General features: G+C 55.7%; 1 protein-coding gene across 1 annotated transcript in view; it reads right to left on the bottom strand.

Annotated features, from left to right (window-relative positions):
* The window catches only part of Col6a3 (collagen type VI alpha 3 chain), a 62,183-nt gene that overhangs the window by 25,627 nt on the left and 20,047 nt on the right, over positions 1 to 16,509 (bottom strand). The window contains 14 exon segments of the mRNA XM_048344468.1: positions 346 to 408; positions 911 to 964; positions 1,050 to 1,094; positions 1,224 to 1,250; positions 1,772 to 1,843; positions 2,756 to 2,809; positions 3,360 to 3,452; positions 4,513 to 4,658; positions 5,843 to 5,921; positions 7,872 to 8,209; positions 8,979 to 9,578; positions 10,413 to 11,027; positions 12,812 to 13,417; positions 14,973 to 15,581. Coding sequence (XP_048200425.1) covers positions 346 to 408; positions 911 to 964; positions 1,050 to 1,094; positions 1,224 to 1,250; positions 1,772 to 1,843; positions 2,756 to 2,809; positions 3,360 to 3,452; positions 4,513 to 4,658; positions 5,843 to 5,921; positions 7,872 to 8,209; positions 8,979 to 9,578; positions 10,413 to 11,027; positions 12,812 to 13,417; positions 14,973 to 15,581 — 3,401 coding nt within the window.

Below are 16,509 nucleotides of genomic sequence, written 5' to 3'. Positions count from 1 at the left end.
TGCCACCCTCAGCCCCAGAAGGAGGAGGCCTGGAGAAGAGGCCAAGGCGGCAGTGGTCCCCTCCTTCAAAGGTTTCCCAGCTACCCAGTGAAGAACGCTGCAAATGGCTTTCCTTTCTAAAAGCCAAGTTGCGGAGCGCTGAGCGGCCCTTTGGGAGACCAGTCAGCTCTTCCTAGGAGCGGTGTGCGAATGGTCAGCCTTGCAGCCCAAGGTTGTAAGAAAGGGAAAGCACACGGCCCGTCAACACACCCTGAAGCTATCTCAAGAGAAACAGCTTCCCATCTTCTCCCGCAAGTCCGTTCCCCAGGCGCATGACGGGGTAACCCCTGAGCAAGCCGTCCTTACCGGGTCACCCCGGATTCCAGCATCTCCTCTCTCCCCCTTGTCTCCTTTTGGTCCTTTGTCACCCTATACAAGACACACACGCGGAAAACAAACAAACAAAAAAAATTAGGTGTTCCCGGGTTTGTTGACCCATGTTCTTGTAGCTACTTCAGGTTGTGGCAAAGCGGCTGCTGAAATGTGCCTACTTACTGAAGTCTGCAGCATGAGACCAACTGATTAACTAGCTCTCAAGTTACACAGAAGGGCTCCAGACTTGTTCACCACATTGTTGCTCTGAAAAGTCACCTTCTTCACTTTGTAAACCCCGGACAGGACCGTGTCGGGCATTTACTCATTTTACATAAAGGTAAAAAATCACTTCCAAATAGGTCTGATTGCTTCAGTTCATCCCAAAGTGTTTATCGGGGACTCGTCCTATGGGGATTTATTTATAACAAAACCAGGCTGTCCAATCAGAAAACACCGCAGGGTGTGCCCGAGCTAGCCTAGAGACTCGGCGGCCGCCATTGTGCAGGGGAGGGCAGACCAGACCCATCGGGGAGGGGCGGCACTGGGGAGGACTTACCCTCCTTCCCGGGCTCCCTTTCTCTCCGGAAGAACCCGGCAAGCCTTTGTCTCCCTGCAAAGACAATGAGACGTGGTCGTGCCTGGCAGCTGTCACAATCGTGGGGGGGTCTTTGGACTTAGAAGGGGATATCACCCACCTCCTCGCCATCCAGACCGTCCAGCCCGATTTCTCCCAATTCACCCTGAGGAGGAACAAGGCAGACACGTGAAGCCAGAAGCTATAGTGGCAAAGGAGTGGGGGCCGGGGGGGGAGGGGGGGACAAGAAATACTGGGAACATTTTCAATGCCAAAAGCACATAAACATGGGTACCTTTTCTCCTGGGAATCCTCGAGAGCCCTGGAAGGTAAGGGACAGGGTGACATCAGTTATTCCCACAGGGCTGGTCCCTGGGGGAAGAAGGGCCCTAGGGATGCTCCCCCACCCACGTGTGAATACGCCCCAGTGCCTGGAAACCTCCCTGTTAGAGATTCCCTCTGCATGGGGAATCCATCTGCGTCCCCATCGCCTGCTGGGCGTTACAAAGTCAGCCTGCCTGGATCTCAACTCTCAGCCGGTTCCTGGCTCCCTGGCGGGAGCCCTAACTCCAAAGGCAGGAAAGAGGCTCCAGAGGCCAAGGCCAACTTGGTACCTCTGTGTCTTGATGATCCCTCCCTCAGCACCTGCTGCAACATGTCAGCAAGTAGAGGGCAGTGGGTCAGCCAGGAATCCTTGAGCTGTGGCACTCTCTCTCTCTCTCTCTGTGTCTCTGTCTCTGTCTCTCTCTCTCTCTCTACACACACACACACACACACACACACACACACACACACAGACTACCCAGATTCTCCCCCCCCCCAGCCCCCAGTCCCACACAGCACCTTGACTCCTCTCTGTCCCGGGCAGCCCTGGAAACCTTGAGTGCCGTTCACGCCAGGTGGACCTCGCTCACCCTGTTGGAGAAACAAAGGCAATTTACAGGGCTCCTCGTCCCGTGTCCCTGCCGGGTCTGCCTGCTGGAGAATGAGTGGAAGGAGGACGGCCTGGGTTTCACCGTGACGGTGCTGCATGCACCTGGAGCCTCCACGCCCCGTGCCAGGCCCGGGGAGAGCGGGAGCTCGATAAAAGGAGCGCAGCAGCTGCCCAGCGGAACAAGTGTGGATGGCACTGGGTGCCCAGCCTGTGGGCACCGCCCCTGCCCCCCACCCCCAGAAAGCTCCCGTGGCCTGACCCCTCCTCTATGTGAATGCTTCCCAGCTGGACAGCGGGGCCAAGGCCGAGCCCTGATGCCCAGAATCTAGGCAAGGGGTCTGAAGACATCTCCAACTGCCCCAGGAGCCCTTGGGTCCCCCATTCCAGGGCTAGAACTTGTTCTAAGCTCTCAAAACCTCTCAAACCACCTCAGTGTGTGTGTGTGTGTGTGTGTGTGTGTGTGTGTGTGTGTGTCTGTGTGTGTCTCTGTCTCTCTCTGTATCTCTCTCTCTCTCTGCCCCATCACCCCAGGCCCTGCTTCTCCCCCCCCCCACACCTCTCTTCTGGGCCCTTGGGGTAACTCACAGCTCTGTCCTTGCTCCCCACCCTCCTGACACCCACTCTGCCTGCACATCTTTCTTAAGTAGACACCGGCTATGTCCCTCCCTCTGCGCTAGACCCCATGCGGCCTCGAGACCGCCTATGCAGAGCACGCTGCTATCTTCTCCAGTGGAGAAACCCGAGAACAGTTGTTAGGGAAGTTGGAAACTAAATGTTCTCCTCGTGAGAAAGCCACCCCCATCAACGGCAGAGGTAGTGAACCTCAGGACAGCATCCTCAAAGGTGGGTGCAGGAGGAGGTGAGACCAAGCGGACAGAGCAACTTCCACTTACAGGACCGCCCTCGTCGCCGGGATAGCCTCGGTAGCCATCTTCTCCCGAGATGCCCTGAAACGAAGGACACAGGTTCCGGGGTTAGACCCCCCCCCCGGGCCCCCAGGGTTCCCCACCACCAGTGTCGCCAGCCCAGCCCCACCTGCATTGGACTTTGGCCAGCAGTGCTAAGCTTTCGCTTGGCTCTGAGCGTGCCTGGAGCTGAACACCGCTTCTTCTCCACTGACTATTTCAATGGAGTTATTCTTTTCTAGAAGGATCTTTGCGGTTCTTACTTTACCAAGCAAGCCAGTTGGCTTCCCACCGAGAGAGAGGCCCAAGGAAAGGATGACTAGCACAGGGGGGCTTCCCACCAATGTTACTGTTCACCCACTGGTTTTCATTCCTTTGGCAATGCAGAACTCGAAGTCCCTCCTCCCACAGGGGAGGAGAAGCTGGCTGTCACTGGGACTTCCGCCCTCGCACCTGGGACCCGTTGCCCACAACCTGAGACAGTCTCCTCCCCGACCCCGGTGCTGGACGTTAGAAAAGTCACCAGCCCAAGTGACAGTGGACTTGGAAGCCCAGCCTCCGGTGCTAAGAAGAGGGGTAGACGCCACCCTACCTTTGGTCCAATGCTGCCAATGGGTCCTCGGTCTCCCCTTTCTCCAGAGCATTTGCAGGGAACCCCACAACACGCTTTCTCGGCAATATTGTCCTGCCAGATGGAAAAATCAAGTTCAGATCCCAAGAAAGGCTTAGCCGAAAAATATCACCACGTTACTAATGGCCACCGCTGGTTGTGCAAACTTCACAGTGCGAGAAGAGGCGGCGCATCGCCGGCTCTCAAAGACGGGCGACTCGGGAGATCCCAGGTGTGCACCGCCGGGAGTAGGGCGGGCGGGGGACGGAGGGTGAAATCACAGTAGGAGAGCAGCCAGAGCACGGCCAATGTCCTCTCAGACCCCAGGCTTTGCTTCGAGAACTTTCCAACCCTGGCACTGGAGTTGGAAATGCTAAGACTGAGTTCTACAGGGTTTTACGTCACCAATACAAAGCCTTCAAATACGGCGTTGCGGATTCAGCTGGGAGGAGCCGCGTGGCACCCCTCCCCCCAGAGCTGCCGGAGTCACAGTCTCCAGCCTGGAAGCACCGGGCCTCCGCATCACAGACACCCCCCGCCATCCTTCCCCGCTCCGGCCCCTGACCTCACGGGGGCTGGAGTGTCCCTAAGTGCGCGTCCCGAGCGCGCTTCCGTCGGAGAGACTGGCTGGCCCCACGCGACTCTGCGCAGTGCGCCTCCCAGAACTCAAGCGCGCCCCCACGTCAACTGCGGCAAAAGCCTTCGGGGTTCCGGCCACGAAAGAAGGCGGGGGGAGGGGGGGAAGAAAGGACACTCTCGCCCCCACCCAAGAACACCCCCAGCCTGGGTCTCCCACCCCACCCCAGTCTTTGCAAAGGAACTCCCAAGACTCCTTCGCTGGAACACAGAGGAGAAGGCCACCGATCCAGCACCATTCCCTGAGGGCGGCAGGAAGGCTGTGAGCGACACAAACCATCCACCACCCGCCCTCCCCCATGCGCCCCTCCCCCACTCGCCCCCACCTCCCCCACACCCGCTTAGTCTAGCCCCGCCCAGGCTGACAGTCATTTCACCACATACCCTTAACCCCTCCCCTGGTCACCAGGCCCCGACTGGCTTCATAGTCTTGAGATATCAAAAATGTTCATATCTAAACTAGATTATGCGTAAAAAGCCTTTTTAAAAAAAAGCTCACCAGCTGTTCGGCAAGTTCATAATCCAGGTCCAGCAGGTTGAGGCTGAGAGGCCTGTTGTACATGAAGCCCCGTCCAAACTCCAGCTGGGACAGCTGCTCCATGTGGGCTACCCGTTCCAGGCCCACCAGGATCAGGGCCCGGACTCCTACAGGGAGAGAACATTCCAGAGAGTCGCCGAGGGCCCGATACCAGTTTTCTCCTGACTTTGGTTTGGTTTTGTAGCGCGTTGGTGCCGGAGGGGTCAAACCCAGAGCTCCACGCACCCTACCACGGAGCTGCAGCCCTGAGCCTCCCTGGGTTTGTTTTCTCTTTAAAGAACTCTGCAGCATAAAATGTGGCTCTACTCCAAGCACGTCGGATGCTCTGGAGCGGGCGAACCTGAAGGCCTCCTCGGTGTTTCTAACGGTATTGCTACCAGCTTGGGAAGTAACGTTCAGGCAGCCTCTCTCTCTCTCTCTCTCCCTCTCTCTCTCTCTCTCTCTCTCTGTCTGTCTCTCTCTCTTTCTCTGTCTCTCTGTCTCTCTGTCTCTCTCACACACACGTGTAAAGTCTGGCCCTACACAACAGTGTGTCAGGTGGAATATCACACACACACACACACACACACACACCTGTAAACTCTAGCCCTACACAACAGTGTGCTATAGAAGAGCTGGAACACTCACACGTCCTACACCAGAGAACAGCAGTTTCCTGCCATGGCTAGAAAAAAATAAGCTAAGGGCAGGATATTCTTAAATACATTTGCTTCCATAGATCCCTCTGAAATGTTTGCTACTTGGCATCCACCTTTTGCAAAAGATTAAGAACTTCCAGAGCCCAGGTGCACATCTGCACGCTGCTTACCCAGTCGTGGGGCGCGGGGCAAGTGTGCTCGCGTTATTTATGTACGTCAGACTACTTGTGCATGTGTATTAGTTTAGACATCGCCGTGTGTTTGAGCTGCGATAATGGCCCGCTGAATGTGCAGCCGTCTCTTTTGTTGGCACATTCATTCCTGGGGTGTATAATGGAGTTCAATGAACCAATACGTGAGTTCTTTCGCAAAGAGAACCATACGTTCTAGATGGCCTCCCATCTGAGTAAAGTCTTCACACCTCTGTTCGGACTCGGAAGTAAAGCCGCCCAAGGTCAGCAGGAGGAATTGTTAGCCTCATCTCTCGGTCCTCGTGAGGCAATGCGGGGCCTCAATGCTGGGGGGAACCCTCCAGAAGAACCCCACCCCCGCTTCCAAGGACTCTGCTACTACCGCAGGGCTTCCTCTCGGCAGAGTGGTAGACCCCACATCGCTGGCCTTGCTCCTCGTATTTAGGAAGCCTCGGAACCTACCTTCTTGCCGGAGCTCCTCAGAAGCTCTGTGTAAGTCAGCCAAGTCTCCGTCTACTCCATCCGAGAAATGAATCACCACCTGCAAGCAAAAGAGGAGTCAAGGCCCAGGCTGGACTGAAAAGAAACACCACCGGCCATCCAGACGAGCTGAGGGGCTATGGCTCGTTCCAGTCCTTCATGCTAAGGAAATAAAAGGCCAAGGCCAAGGATACTGTGCAATAAATGAAGTGTAAAAGTGGCATGCTCAACTGTTTGATTTGTTGGGGTTTTTTAAATGCAATCAACTATGAGAAGAAGGAACAGAGGCATTCTTTCTGAAGGCTGTGCACGTGAAACGTACAGCTGCAAAAAATAGACAGTGAAGTCCTGACCCCGGTGCCTTCGAGACGGGCCCTTGGTGGCCCTCAACCCAAGAGCGTCTACTGTCCTCACGACAAGAGGACATTCGGCCACAGGAAGGACCCTCGGAGGACCCCAAAGACATAGGCTTCCAAGGAAACCAGCTCTGACAGCATCTTCATGTCAAACTTACAACCCAGAAGTACGAGAAAACAAACTTCTATGCTTTAAGCCACAGTAGCTAACTTATAGTATAAGAGCAGCTTTAGCAAAATACTACAGTACATGTATGGGAAACGTGTGTGTGTGCATGCACACACGAGCGTGCAAGAATACAAATGCAGAGAGACAGAGGAAAGAGAAATAGAAGCAGACTTATTGAATAAGTAGGATCAAAATTAAGTCAGAGTTTCTGATCCACTCAAGCTTGGTTCCTGGCTTCCCAGGTGTCTGTAGAACTTAAGCAAGGCTGGAAAGATGAGGAAGACGGAACAGGAAGTTACAATGGGTCCATAAATGAGGAACTGCTCAGTACGGGAATTAACAACCCAGTGCTATGTGAGCAGCGTGTATAGGAATGACTCCGGCCAGGCTCCCTGGACAGACCCCATGTACACAGTGTGTATAGGAATGACTTGGTGTGGCATCCCTGGACAGACCCCATGTACACAGTGTGTATAAGAATGACTCCAGCCAGGCTCCCTGGACAGACCCCACGTACACAGTGTGTATAAGATTGACTTGGGGCTGGGCTCCCTGGACAGACCCCATGTACACAGTGTGTATAGGAATGACTCTGGCCGGGCTCCCTGGACAGACCCCATGTACACAGTGTGTATAGGACTCCAGCCAGGCTCCCTGGACAGACCCCATGTACACAGTGTGTATAGGACTCCAGCCAGGCTCCCTGGACAGACCCCATGTACACAGTGTGTATAGGACTCCAGCCAGGCTCCCTGGACAGACCCCATGTACACAGTGTGTATAGGACTCCAGCCAGGCTCCCTGGACAGACCCCATGTACACAGTGTGTATAGGAATGACTCGGGGCCGGGCTCCCTGGACAGACCCCATGTACACAGTGTGTATAAGAATGACTCCAGCCAGGCTCCCTGGACAGACCCCATGTACACAGTGTGTATAGGAATGACTTGGTGCTGGGCTCCCTGGACAGACCCCATGTACACAGTGTGTATAGGACTCCAGCCAGGCTCCCTGGACAGACCCCATGTACACAGTGTGTATAGGACTCCAGCCAGGCTCCCTGGACAGACCCCATGTACACAGTGTGTATGGGACTCCAGCCAGGCTCCCTGGACAGACCCCATGTACACAGTGTGTATAGGAATGACTTGGTGCTGGGCTCCCTGGACAGACCCCATGTACACAGTGTGTATAGGAATGACTCGGGGCCGGGATCCCTGGACAGACCCCATGTACACAGTGTGTATAGGACTCCAGCCAGGCTCCCTGGACAGACCCCATGTACACAGTGTGTATAGGACTCCAGCCAGGCTCCCTGGACAGACCCCATGTACACAGTGTGTATAGGACTCCAGCCAGGCTCCCTGGACAGACCCCATGTACACAGTGTGTATAGGACTCCAGCCAGGCTCCCTGGACAGACCCCATGTACACAGTGTGTACAGGACTCCAGCCAGGCTCCCTGGACAAGCTCCAGTCCACTAACCTTCACACTGTCGGGCGAGGACTGCCGGAACTTGTTCTGGTAGAGCTTCAGCGTGTCGGCCGTGAGGACGTATGTCTGCTGGTTGCGCATGCCTCGGACCTTCTCAAACAGCTCCGGCTGGTACTCGGCAAAGGCAAAGGCCTCCACTGGCCCCGTCGGTGTGTTGGCCACCACCGACACCCGCACGACAGGCAGCTGGGTGCCGCCGCAGCTGATCCTTTGCATCTGACTGATTCTGTTCAAGATGTCGTCCACCTTGGACTCGAGTCCCCTCTGGGCCACAAATACATTCTGACCTCTGGATCCATCGAATCCCAGAATCACTTCCACATTACAGGCTGGAGAGGAAAAATGCAGGCCATGAGCTCAAAGACGAAGCTGATGGGAAGAGTTCTACTTCACGAGTGACAGGCACGGCCCTGCCCAGGGGCCATCGCACCGCAGGAGAACACAGAGCACCCGGGGTTGGAGGCCTGGCTCAGGCTGGCGGTGGAGCGCCAGTCAGTGAGTGAAAGGGCCAGGTACTGAGTTCAAGTCCCCGATCTTGGACAAAAATAGAAAAAGAAGAGCACTCTTACATATGAGCTGCTTCATGTATGAGCGCCGAGAAGCAGTGAGCCTGGCTCTCACGGGAAACACGAAGGACGTGAGGCCCCACCGTTGCGAACCCTTCTAATGTATGGTTTCTCTTTGGGGGAGCGCTCATCAATTGTGACATAACACACAGCAGGTGTTTGAAGGCTCTGATCCCAAACTTTTGGTCCCAAAAATGTATAAATGAACAGGAGAATGAATACATTTGAATTGTTTAGAGAAACACGGAGAAAATAACTTGAGCTAATAAGGGCAAAAAGGTGGTCTACTACTGTTGTCCTGGAAGAACATTCTCCCACAGTGGCCCTGTGATCCAACCCACATGTGTATGTGTGGTGGTGGTGGTGGTGTGTGTGTGTGTGTGTGTGTGTGTGTGTGTGTGTGTAAGTAGGCATCTGAAGTAACCAAATCCTTGAAGAATCCATAGGGCAGAACTTAAGTCCCTCCACCACCCACAGGAAAAGTCTGGAAACATACGCCCAGGGGCGTGTAACCGCAAAGGGGATTGATTACCTTTGGAAACATCGCTCACACCAGGACATAAGGTTTCGTGCATCGCATCGTGCAGAGTTTCCAAGACCTGCTCGCTCAGCTCCGACAGCTCCTGGACGTTGCCCACCCGGAAGGCCGTGGCACTGTTGGAAGCCATCTTGCCCACCTCCTCCGAGTCAATGTTCCTCACGCCCACGGCAAACACCTTGACCCCTTTCTGCGTGAGCGCCAGGCTCACGTCCTGAGCGTCCTCCACCGACCTTCCTCCCGTGATCACAAAGGCGATCTGAGGGACCCTCTGGTCCAGGCGGCTGCCGGCTTCGGGCACAAAATGATTGAGCCGCAGGTGTTCGATGCCCACCCTGGTGTTGGCGTGTCTCCCCCCTTTGTAGACCACTTTGTTGATGGCGTCGATGATCTGCCTCTTGGTGGAATAATCTTTCAGGAAAAATTCATCCGTGGGGTCAGAATTGTACTGGACCAACCCCACTTGGATCGAGTCGCCCTCTTCGTAGACCGTGTCCACGATTTCCGAGGCAAAGCGGAGCACTTCCTGGAAGCTGTCCCTTCTGAAATTGATGGAGCCATCCAGCAGGAACACAATGTCTGCTTTCTTCTTCTCTACAGGAGATCACAATGAACATGAGAGCAAGTTGGGTCTCCGTGTCCGGAATGGAAAAACACAAAATACAAATCAAAGTAACCGATAGAAGACCTTTCTAATCATTCACTGATAGGTGACATCCTTGTTCTAGCCAATCACCCAGCGCCAAAAGATGATGTCAAGAACAAGATGGCCAAGGGTGAAAGGAAAGGAGGCGTGAGAAGTCGTATCTTGTAGGAATGGGGGGAGATGTATTAGGGACAGAGCAAGGGGGCACTGAGAGAAGTAGACTGACAATGATAAGGCACGTGCCGACTGCCTTACATGTGTAACTATAACCCCTCCGCACAACACTTCGACAATAAAATTCGATGTTTTAAAAAAACGTGTGCTGGCGGAGGGGGCCAGTCCACTTGTGGCATCTCACAAGGAGAGGGAGCGTGGGAGCTGGCGGGCGAGTGGCCCAGTGGTCACAGGAGCTCAAGGAAGGAGGTCAGCCTGGACTGGGCGTGGGGTGGGGAGGGCGAATCCCGCCACTGGTAATGGACGGACATCGAAGCCATGCTGAGTGGCGGACTCCACAGACGCCATCTCATCCTGAGAGCCAAGGGCTGCAGTGCCCTCCCTCCGTCACCGTTCCAGAGCCTTCCAGCCGCGGCTGACCGCAGGAGGGACGGGGAGCCAGGGGCATGTCCCTTGGGGGGATCTGTTTCCCTGTCCCTCCCAACTGAACTAATTTTCCAGTATTTCGTTTGGAGTGTTATCTGTAGACACAACCTGGAGGGTAATAAGCCTGTTTCGTTTTTAAAATCCTGGTCTCCCACGCTAGTTACAGGTGACGCAGCTCCTACCTGGCCTTGCAGGGGGAGGCTGCTCCACCCCGGGGGGGGCCGGCGTGGCTCCAGAGGGTCCGAATGAGCTCACGACCCTCTCCTCTATGTTGGGGAGCTCTCTGAACTCCCGCACCGTGAAGACAAGCCGGGGGTTGCTGGTGAGGGTCTGCAGTTCTGCCCTGTCCGTGTTCCGGTCTCCAACTCCGACGCTCGTAATCCCCGAGGAGCTGATGATCTGGGAGAACCTGGAAATGTCATCCTGGGATTTCCCGCCCAGAAACAGGACCAGGTGTTGGGGGACCCCATCTTCTATCCGGCTGCCAGCGGACTTCACAAACAGGTTTCTCGCCACAAACTCCAGAGCTTTCCCCGTGTTCAGTGGAGACCCGCCTTTGAACCTCAGGCGCCTGATAGCGTCCAGCACGGTGGCCTGGGATTTGTAGGTCTTCAGGTAAAATTCTGGGAAGACGTCGTTGCTGAACTGCACGACCCCAATCCGCACTTTATTGGGACCAATGTTGAGTCTGCGAACAATCCTGCCAACGAAGTCTCGGATGTGGGCGATGCCATCCGGCCTCACGCCATCGGAGCTGTCGATGAGGAAGACGATGTCAGCAGCGTCGCTCTCCACAGCTGCAGAGAGAGGAAGGAGGAGGGCTCAGTAAACTCTCTGCTTCCCCCTGCCCTTCCCCACGTTGGCCTTAGGATGTCCCACGAGGTCAACCGGCAGTGGAAACGATGCCTGCCCTCCCGCACCTGTCATTTTCATTCATTTGCAAATTAGTCATTAAATACCGGATGTTTTGCTCAAGTCTTTGAGACCGTGTCTCCGGTTAGCCAGCAAAAAGCTGGCAGTGGAGGTATGCTCGTGTGGTAGAGCTCCAGCCTTGAACAAAAGAGCCAAGCAAGCGTGGGAGACCCAGAGCTCAAGCCCCAGTACTGACACTGAGACGAAACGAACAAAAACAAAACCAAGAGGACTCTCTTCCCCAAAAGCATTTCCAGTTCATCAAATGCTTTAGGTTCTCTAAGCCATTTTCTTGCTGAGCTAGCTTTAAGTTGAGCTTCACAGTCTGCATTGCTCTTGCTCGCTATTTAAAAGATCAGTGGCAGGGGGCTGGGGATATGGCCTAGTGGCAAGAGAGCTTGCCTCGTATACATGAGGCCCTGGGTTCGATTCCCCAGCACCACATATACAGAAAACGGCCAGAAGTGGCGCTGTGGCTCAAGTGGCAGAGTGCTAGCCTTGAGCAAAAGGAAGCCAGGGACAGTGTTCAGGCCCTGAGTCCAAGGCCCAGGACTGGCCAAAAACAAACAAACAAAAAGATCAGTCGCACTGAGGAACTAATCCTGGCCTGGGCTACTGTGAGCTGCAGTGATACACTGTAGCTACTGAAGGGCCTGTGATCAGAGAGAGAGAGAGAGAGAGAGAGAGAGAGAGAGCTGTGGTCCTGTCCTCACTCCGTCCACGAAAGTCACCACTGCCAGCCCTGGGGGTCCCGTGTGTCCCCCTTCCTGCACCGCACCCCATCTCCATACCACAGGACACTTATATCCCTTCCACTCCCCAACGACTGGCCGGCCAAAAACCTCTAACACTTATTCCAAGACTTTGCTTTTCAAGCTATTATTTCTTCTGTTTTTTCTCATGAGTTGTTGTTGTTGTTGTTTTTTAGCCACAGGTCAAGCAGCTCTAATTCAAAATTGCAAAATCTCACATCCTTCAAAGTCACAAACACCCCGGCCTGAGACGCCTTCCACCGGTGAAAAGCCCCACGCTTTTATTGCAGTCACATAAAATCACCTTCGGGCTATGCATAGAAAGTATAGAAGAACCACAGAGGAATGCGTGCCTGGACTTGGGTTACAATCCTGAGGTATCTCATCACACACACGTACCTATTCTAAAATCCAGATAAATCCCAAATCCAAACCACTTCCCAACCAAATACCTCGCATGAGGGATACCGGGCGCGTATAAAGTTCACCAAAATGACACCTTCGGCGGCAACCCCCTTGGGACAACCAGCCTTTCAAAAGGTTCTGAGAACGTTAAATCAAATTCACAAACAAAGTTTATCCAAGTATCTTTGGGGGAAGATGATCCGCATTGCGGAAGTATCTCCACTTCCTCCCCCCGGGCCAGAGCCCTGCCTCCACTAGCTGTGCACACAACTACCAGCCACCCGCTCACACCCTGTCCCCGAGTCTCTGTTTTCCTGGGCCACGGCCACGGGGTCACTCTGCGTAGCCGTGGGTGTGTTCCGGTGGCCTCTGGCTGGTGGCCAGTGATGGCATAAAGAGAAAGGAGTACTACCTTCATGGGAAATTAACCCAGAGAGGGTCGCGCCACCTCCGAGCCCCCGGGTTTGGTATCAGGTTGGGGAGCGCGGCCCCGCCCTGCCCACCGGCCTCACCTGGGGGAGGGTAGCGCGTCGTGGACAGGATCTGCTGGATCTGCTGAGCCGTCAGGGTGGTGATGGGGGTCAGCAGCTTCTGTTCCAGGGTGGGCAGCTCCCGGAAGGTGCTCACCGAGAACACGTACTCGGGGCTCAGGGAGATCTTCACCAGCTCCTCCTGGTCTGCGTGCCGGGCTACGGCCAAGGGGGCCACCCCAAACCGCTTGAGCTCCGCGGCCGCGTCGTCCACCTCGTCGTCCGACCTCCCCGAGGAGAGGAGCACCAGGAACTGCGGGACGCCCTCCTCGATCCGGCTGCCCAGCGGCCTCTGGAACACGTTCCTCAGCACGTACTCCAGGGCGCCGCCCACGTTCACCTGCCGCCCGCCCTTGGGCCGCAGCCGGCGCACGGCGCCCTGCACCTCGTCCTTGCTGGAGTGCGCGTTCAGTGGGAACTCCACCTTGGGGTCCTCGCTGAACTGGATCACCGCCACCCGCGTGGTGTCGAAGCCCACGTCCAGGGAGTCCACCATCCTCTCGATCAGCGTGCGGATGTACTGGAACTCGGGCCCGGCGTTCTGAGACCCGTCGATGAGGAAGACCACGTCTTTCTTGCTCCCGACATCTGCGAAGCGAACGGGATCACAGGGTTCAACTCCGTCGGCCCCAAATCACAAGCATTACCGATTACCTTCTCATTTGTCCTGGAACCACCGCCTGACAGAAAAACAGGACCTACAGCCACTGCTGTAGTGAAACTATCTGTGGAAGGAGGGAGCCCTGCGCACCTCAACGTGGGAGGAAGGGGAGGACTCGGCAAAGGAGGAGGAAGAGTGGCTGGAAAGGAGGCAGAGACAAGCGCGGCATCCCCATCACCAGAAGGTGGCACTTAGGGGAGAAGAGGCAACAAAGGATGCGGTGCTGCCTACAGATCAAGTTAGATGCTGCTTGTAGACCAAGGAAGATGGCACCGGGGAGTCAGCTACTCAGGGACAGGGCTTTGACCTGGACGAGAGCACATTCTGAGCAGGGACAAGGGCGGTTGAGAGCTTAGGCTGGGTTCAAAGGGGATAGGAAGTAACAAAGTTACCCCTCCCCGCAAAGGTGCTTTCCAGCATCCAGTTGCCGGAATGGGGCTCCCATGTAGCTGATGGATGCAGCCCGGTGGGGTTGTTCCTGGGATGGAGGTTGGGGGACAGACAAGGTAGAGCTCTCTGGATGGATGGTAAGAAGCTCAGGGGCAATTTTTTTCTTTAATAACAGTATAGACGGGTTAGTAGCCGAATGTCATGATTTCTGCACAACTAGAAAGGAATTGCCCACCTGGTCAGAAGTTGACGCCAGCCTGCCCCCTCTTTGGAATATCTGATTAATGTCTATTTTGTGTGTAACCAGCTTGTCTAAAACTCAGGATTTCCCCTCCCTTCGGACCAGAATTTCTTTCTGGCACTAGCCTGGTTTGGGTTGCTGGCAATAAAACCCATTACCCCGTCTCAAATGTGGTCTTGATCTTAGCTGGTCTGCATTACTTTAAGACAAGATGGAAGGAATTGTGTGGCATAGCTATATCTTTAAAAAGAGGCGCAACTGGGCACTGGTGGCTCACACCTGTAATCCTAGCTGCTCAGGAGCCTGAGATCTGAGGATTACTGTTGGAAGCCAGACTGGGCAGGAAAGTTTATGAGACTCTTAGCTCCAATTAACCACCAAAAAGGCCAGAAGTGGAGCTGTGGCTCAAGTGGTAAAGCCTAGCTTACCATTAACTAGGTCAGGGACAGTGCCCAGGTCCTGAGATCAAGCCCCGGGACCAGCACAAAATACAAAACAAGGACACAGGCCCTGGGCAGGCCTCTGTGGGAGTAGATGTGTCTTCGCCGCTCTTCCTTCCAGTCACCGGGACCCTCTGTGTCCAGGCCTGGGAGGGGGAAGAGAATCCACCTTGCTCACGAGAGCCAGGCGCCCTGCCTGCCATCCTCAAGCAAACCCAAAAGGGATCTTCACACTTTGAGCTCTCCTAACATTCCCAAGACTCCTTCCTAAGCCGCGCACGGGCCTGAGTGCGAAAGGCCCGGCAACTCCTCCAGCAGACCCTGGGAAGAGGCAGCCAGTCACGCCCTGCTCTCGGTGTCCTACCCCCAGCCTTTAAGGACCAAGGACCCAGCGTCCCACAGCCCTCTCACCTGGGCTGGACGGGGGCAGAAAAACGGGCTGCAGCAGCCTCAGCTCTTCGCGGCTGAGCTGGGTCACCCGCTCAGAGATGACCTGCTGGACGGTGCCCAGCTCCCGGAAGGTGGGGATGGCCACGGCGAAGTCCGGGATGTAGGAGATGGTCTGCATCTCCGCAATGTCGGCGTTCCCGACGCCGATGCCGATGGGCACCGCGCCGCCCTTCTTCAGGACCACCGAGGGGCCGCGCACGTCGTCCCCAGACCGCTCGGCCGTGAGCACGATCAGAAGCTGGGGGACCCCCTCCGTCATCCTGCTGCCGGCAGAGCTGGTCAGGACGTTCCTCAGGACGAAGTCCAGGGCGGCCCCCGTGTGGGGGACGGGGCCCCCCAGCGGGGTCAGCCTGCGGATGGCGTTGAGCACGCCCTGTGGGTCCGTGTGGGAATTCAGGTAGAACTCGGGCCTCGTCCGGTCGCTGTACTGCACCACGGCCACGCGCACGCGGTCGGGACCCACGTCCAGGCTCTCCACCACCCTCTGCATGAAGTCCTTCAGCAGGGGGAACCCACTCCGGACACCGTCGGAGCCGTCGATCAGAAACACCACGTCCTTCTCACCTGAAACTGGAGGGAGACGCTTCGTGAGTCCCGGGGAGCCGGAGGGTGGGACGTTCCCCCTGCGGCGGCCCCCACAGAGTCCACCTCCCGGTCCTTGTGACCCGGACCTTGCCAGCGGATTACATAAAGGACTTGGGTGATATTCCTCGATGGTGGATCCAGGTGGATCCAACATCCTTACACTAATTCCCGGTGTCCTTGCAAGAAAGAGTGGAGAGGGTCAGAGCTAGAGAGAGAGGTGGGGTTAGAGGTCAGAGGGAAAAGAAGGCCCCCCACAGCCTGCCTCCGGGATGGGAGAGGCAGGCAGCCAGGTGCCAGGAGGTGCAGGAAGCCCCCGGAAGCCGGGAAAGCTGAGGCGATGCGCAGTCTCCTAGGACCTCCGGGAAAAACGCGGGCCCGATGGCGGCTCCCCTCGAACCAGAAAAGGCTTGTTCCAATTCCCGATCTCACAGGCGGTGGTCACGTGCTACGGCAGAGGTGGCCACCGGATGCCCCCGTTCAGCAAGCCCTGCCCTTTCAGAACCTTGCCACACCCAGCGGCTAACCCGGGGAGGTCAGAGGTCAGAGTGCCACCCGCCACCAGCTGGCAACAGGATGCAGGAATCAGTAGAGGCGCTCTCGCTGTAACCCGGAGTGTCCCATAGTCTAAACACACAGCAAGACGGCCTTTGTGGCGGGGATTATTTCTTCTTTTGCCTCCTCCAGTGTCTTTAGTTTTTGGGGAGTGCCTTCAAGGAACGATAGCAGTGGTTTCCCTTTAAACAGAGGCATAGGGAGCTGCAGGATGGAAACTGTTTCAGCTATCAAGATCGCCATGTTATATGGCCTTATACGCACATAGTAAAATACTTTTTTTGGGGGGGGGTCTTTATCGTATTAAAAACGATCAAACAGAAGAAGGAAGATAGATGAGGCAAGGCAACGTGCCCAACCT

This window comes from Perognathus longimembris, chromosome 4 (genome assembly GCF_023159225.1).
Source record: "Perognathus longimembris pacificus isolate PPM17 chromosome 4, ASM2315922v1, whole genome shotgun sequence".
In the NCBI taxonomy this organism is placed as follows: domain Eukaryota; kingdom Metazoa; phylum Chordata; class Mammalia; order Rodentia; family Heteromyidae; genus Perognathus; species Perognathus longimembris.
The sequence above is the reverse complement of the archived record's forward strand: the minus strand, read 5'-3'. Positions and strand labels throughout refer to the sequence as shown.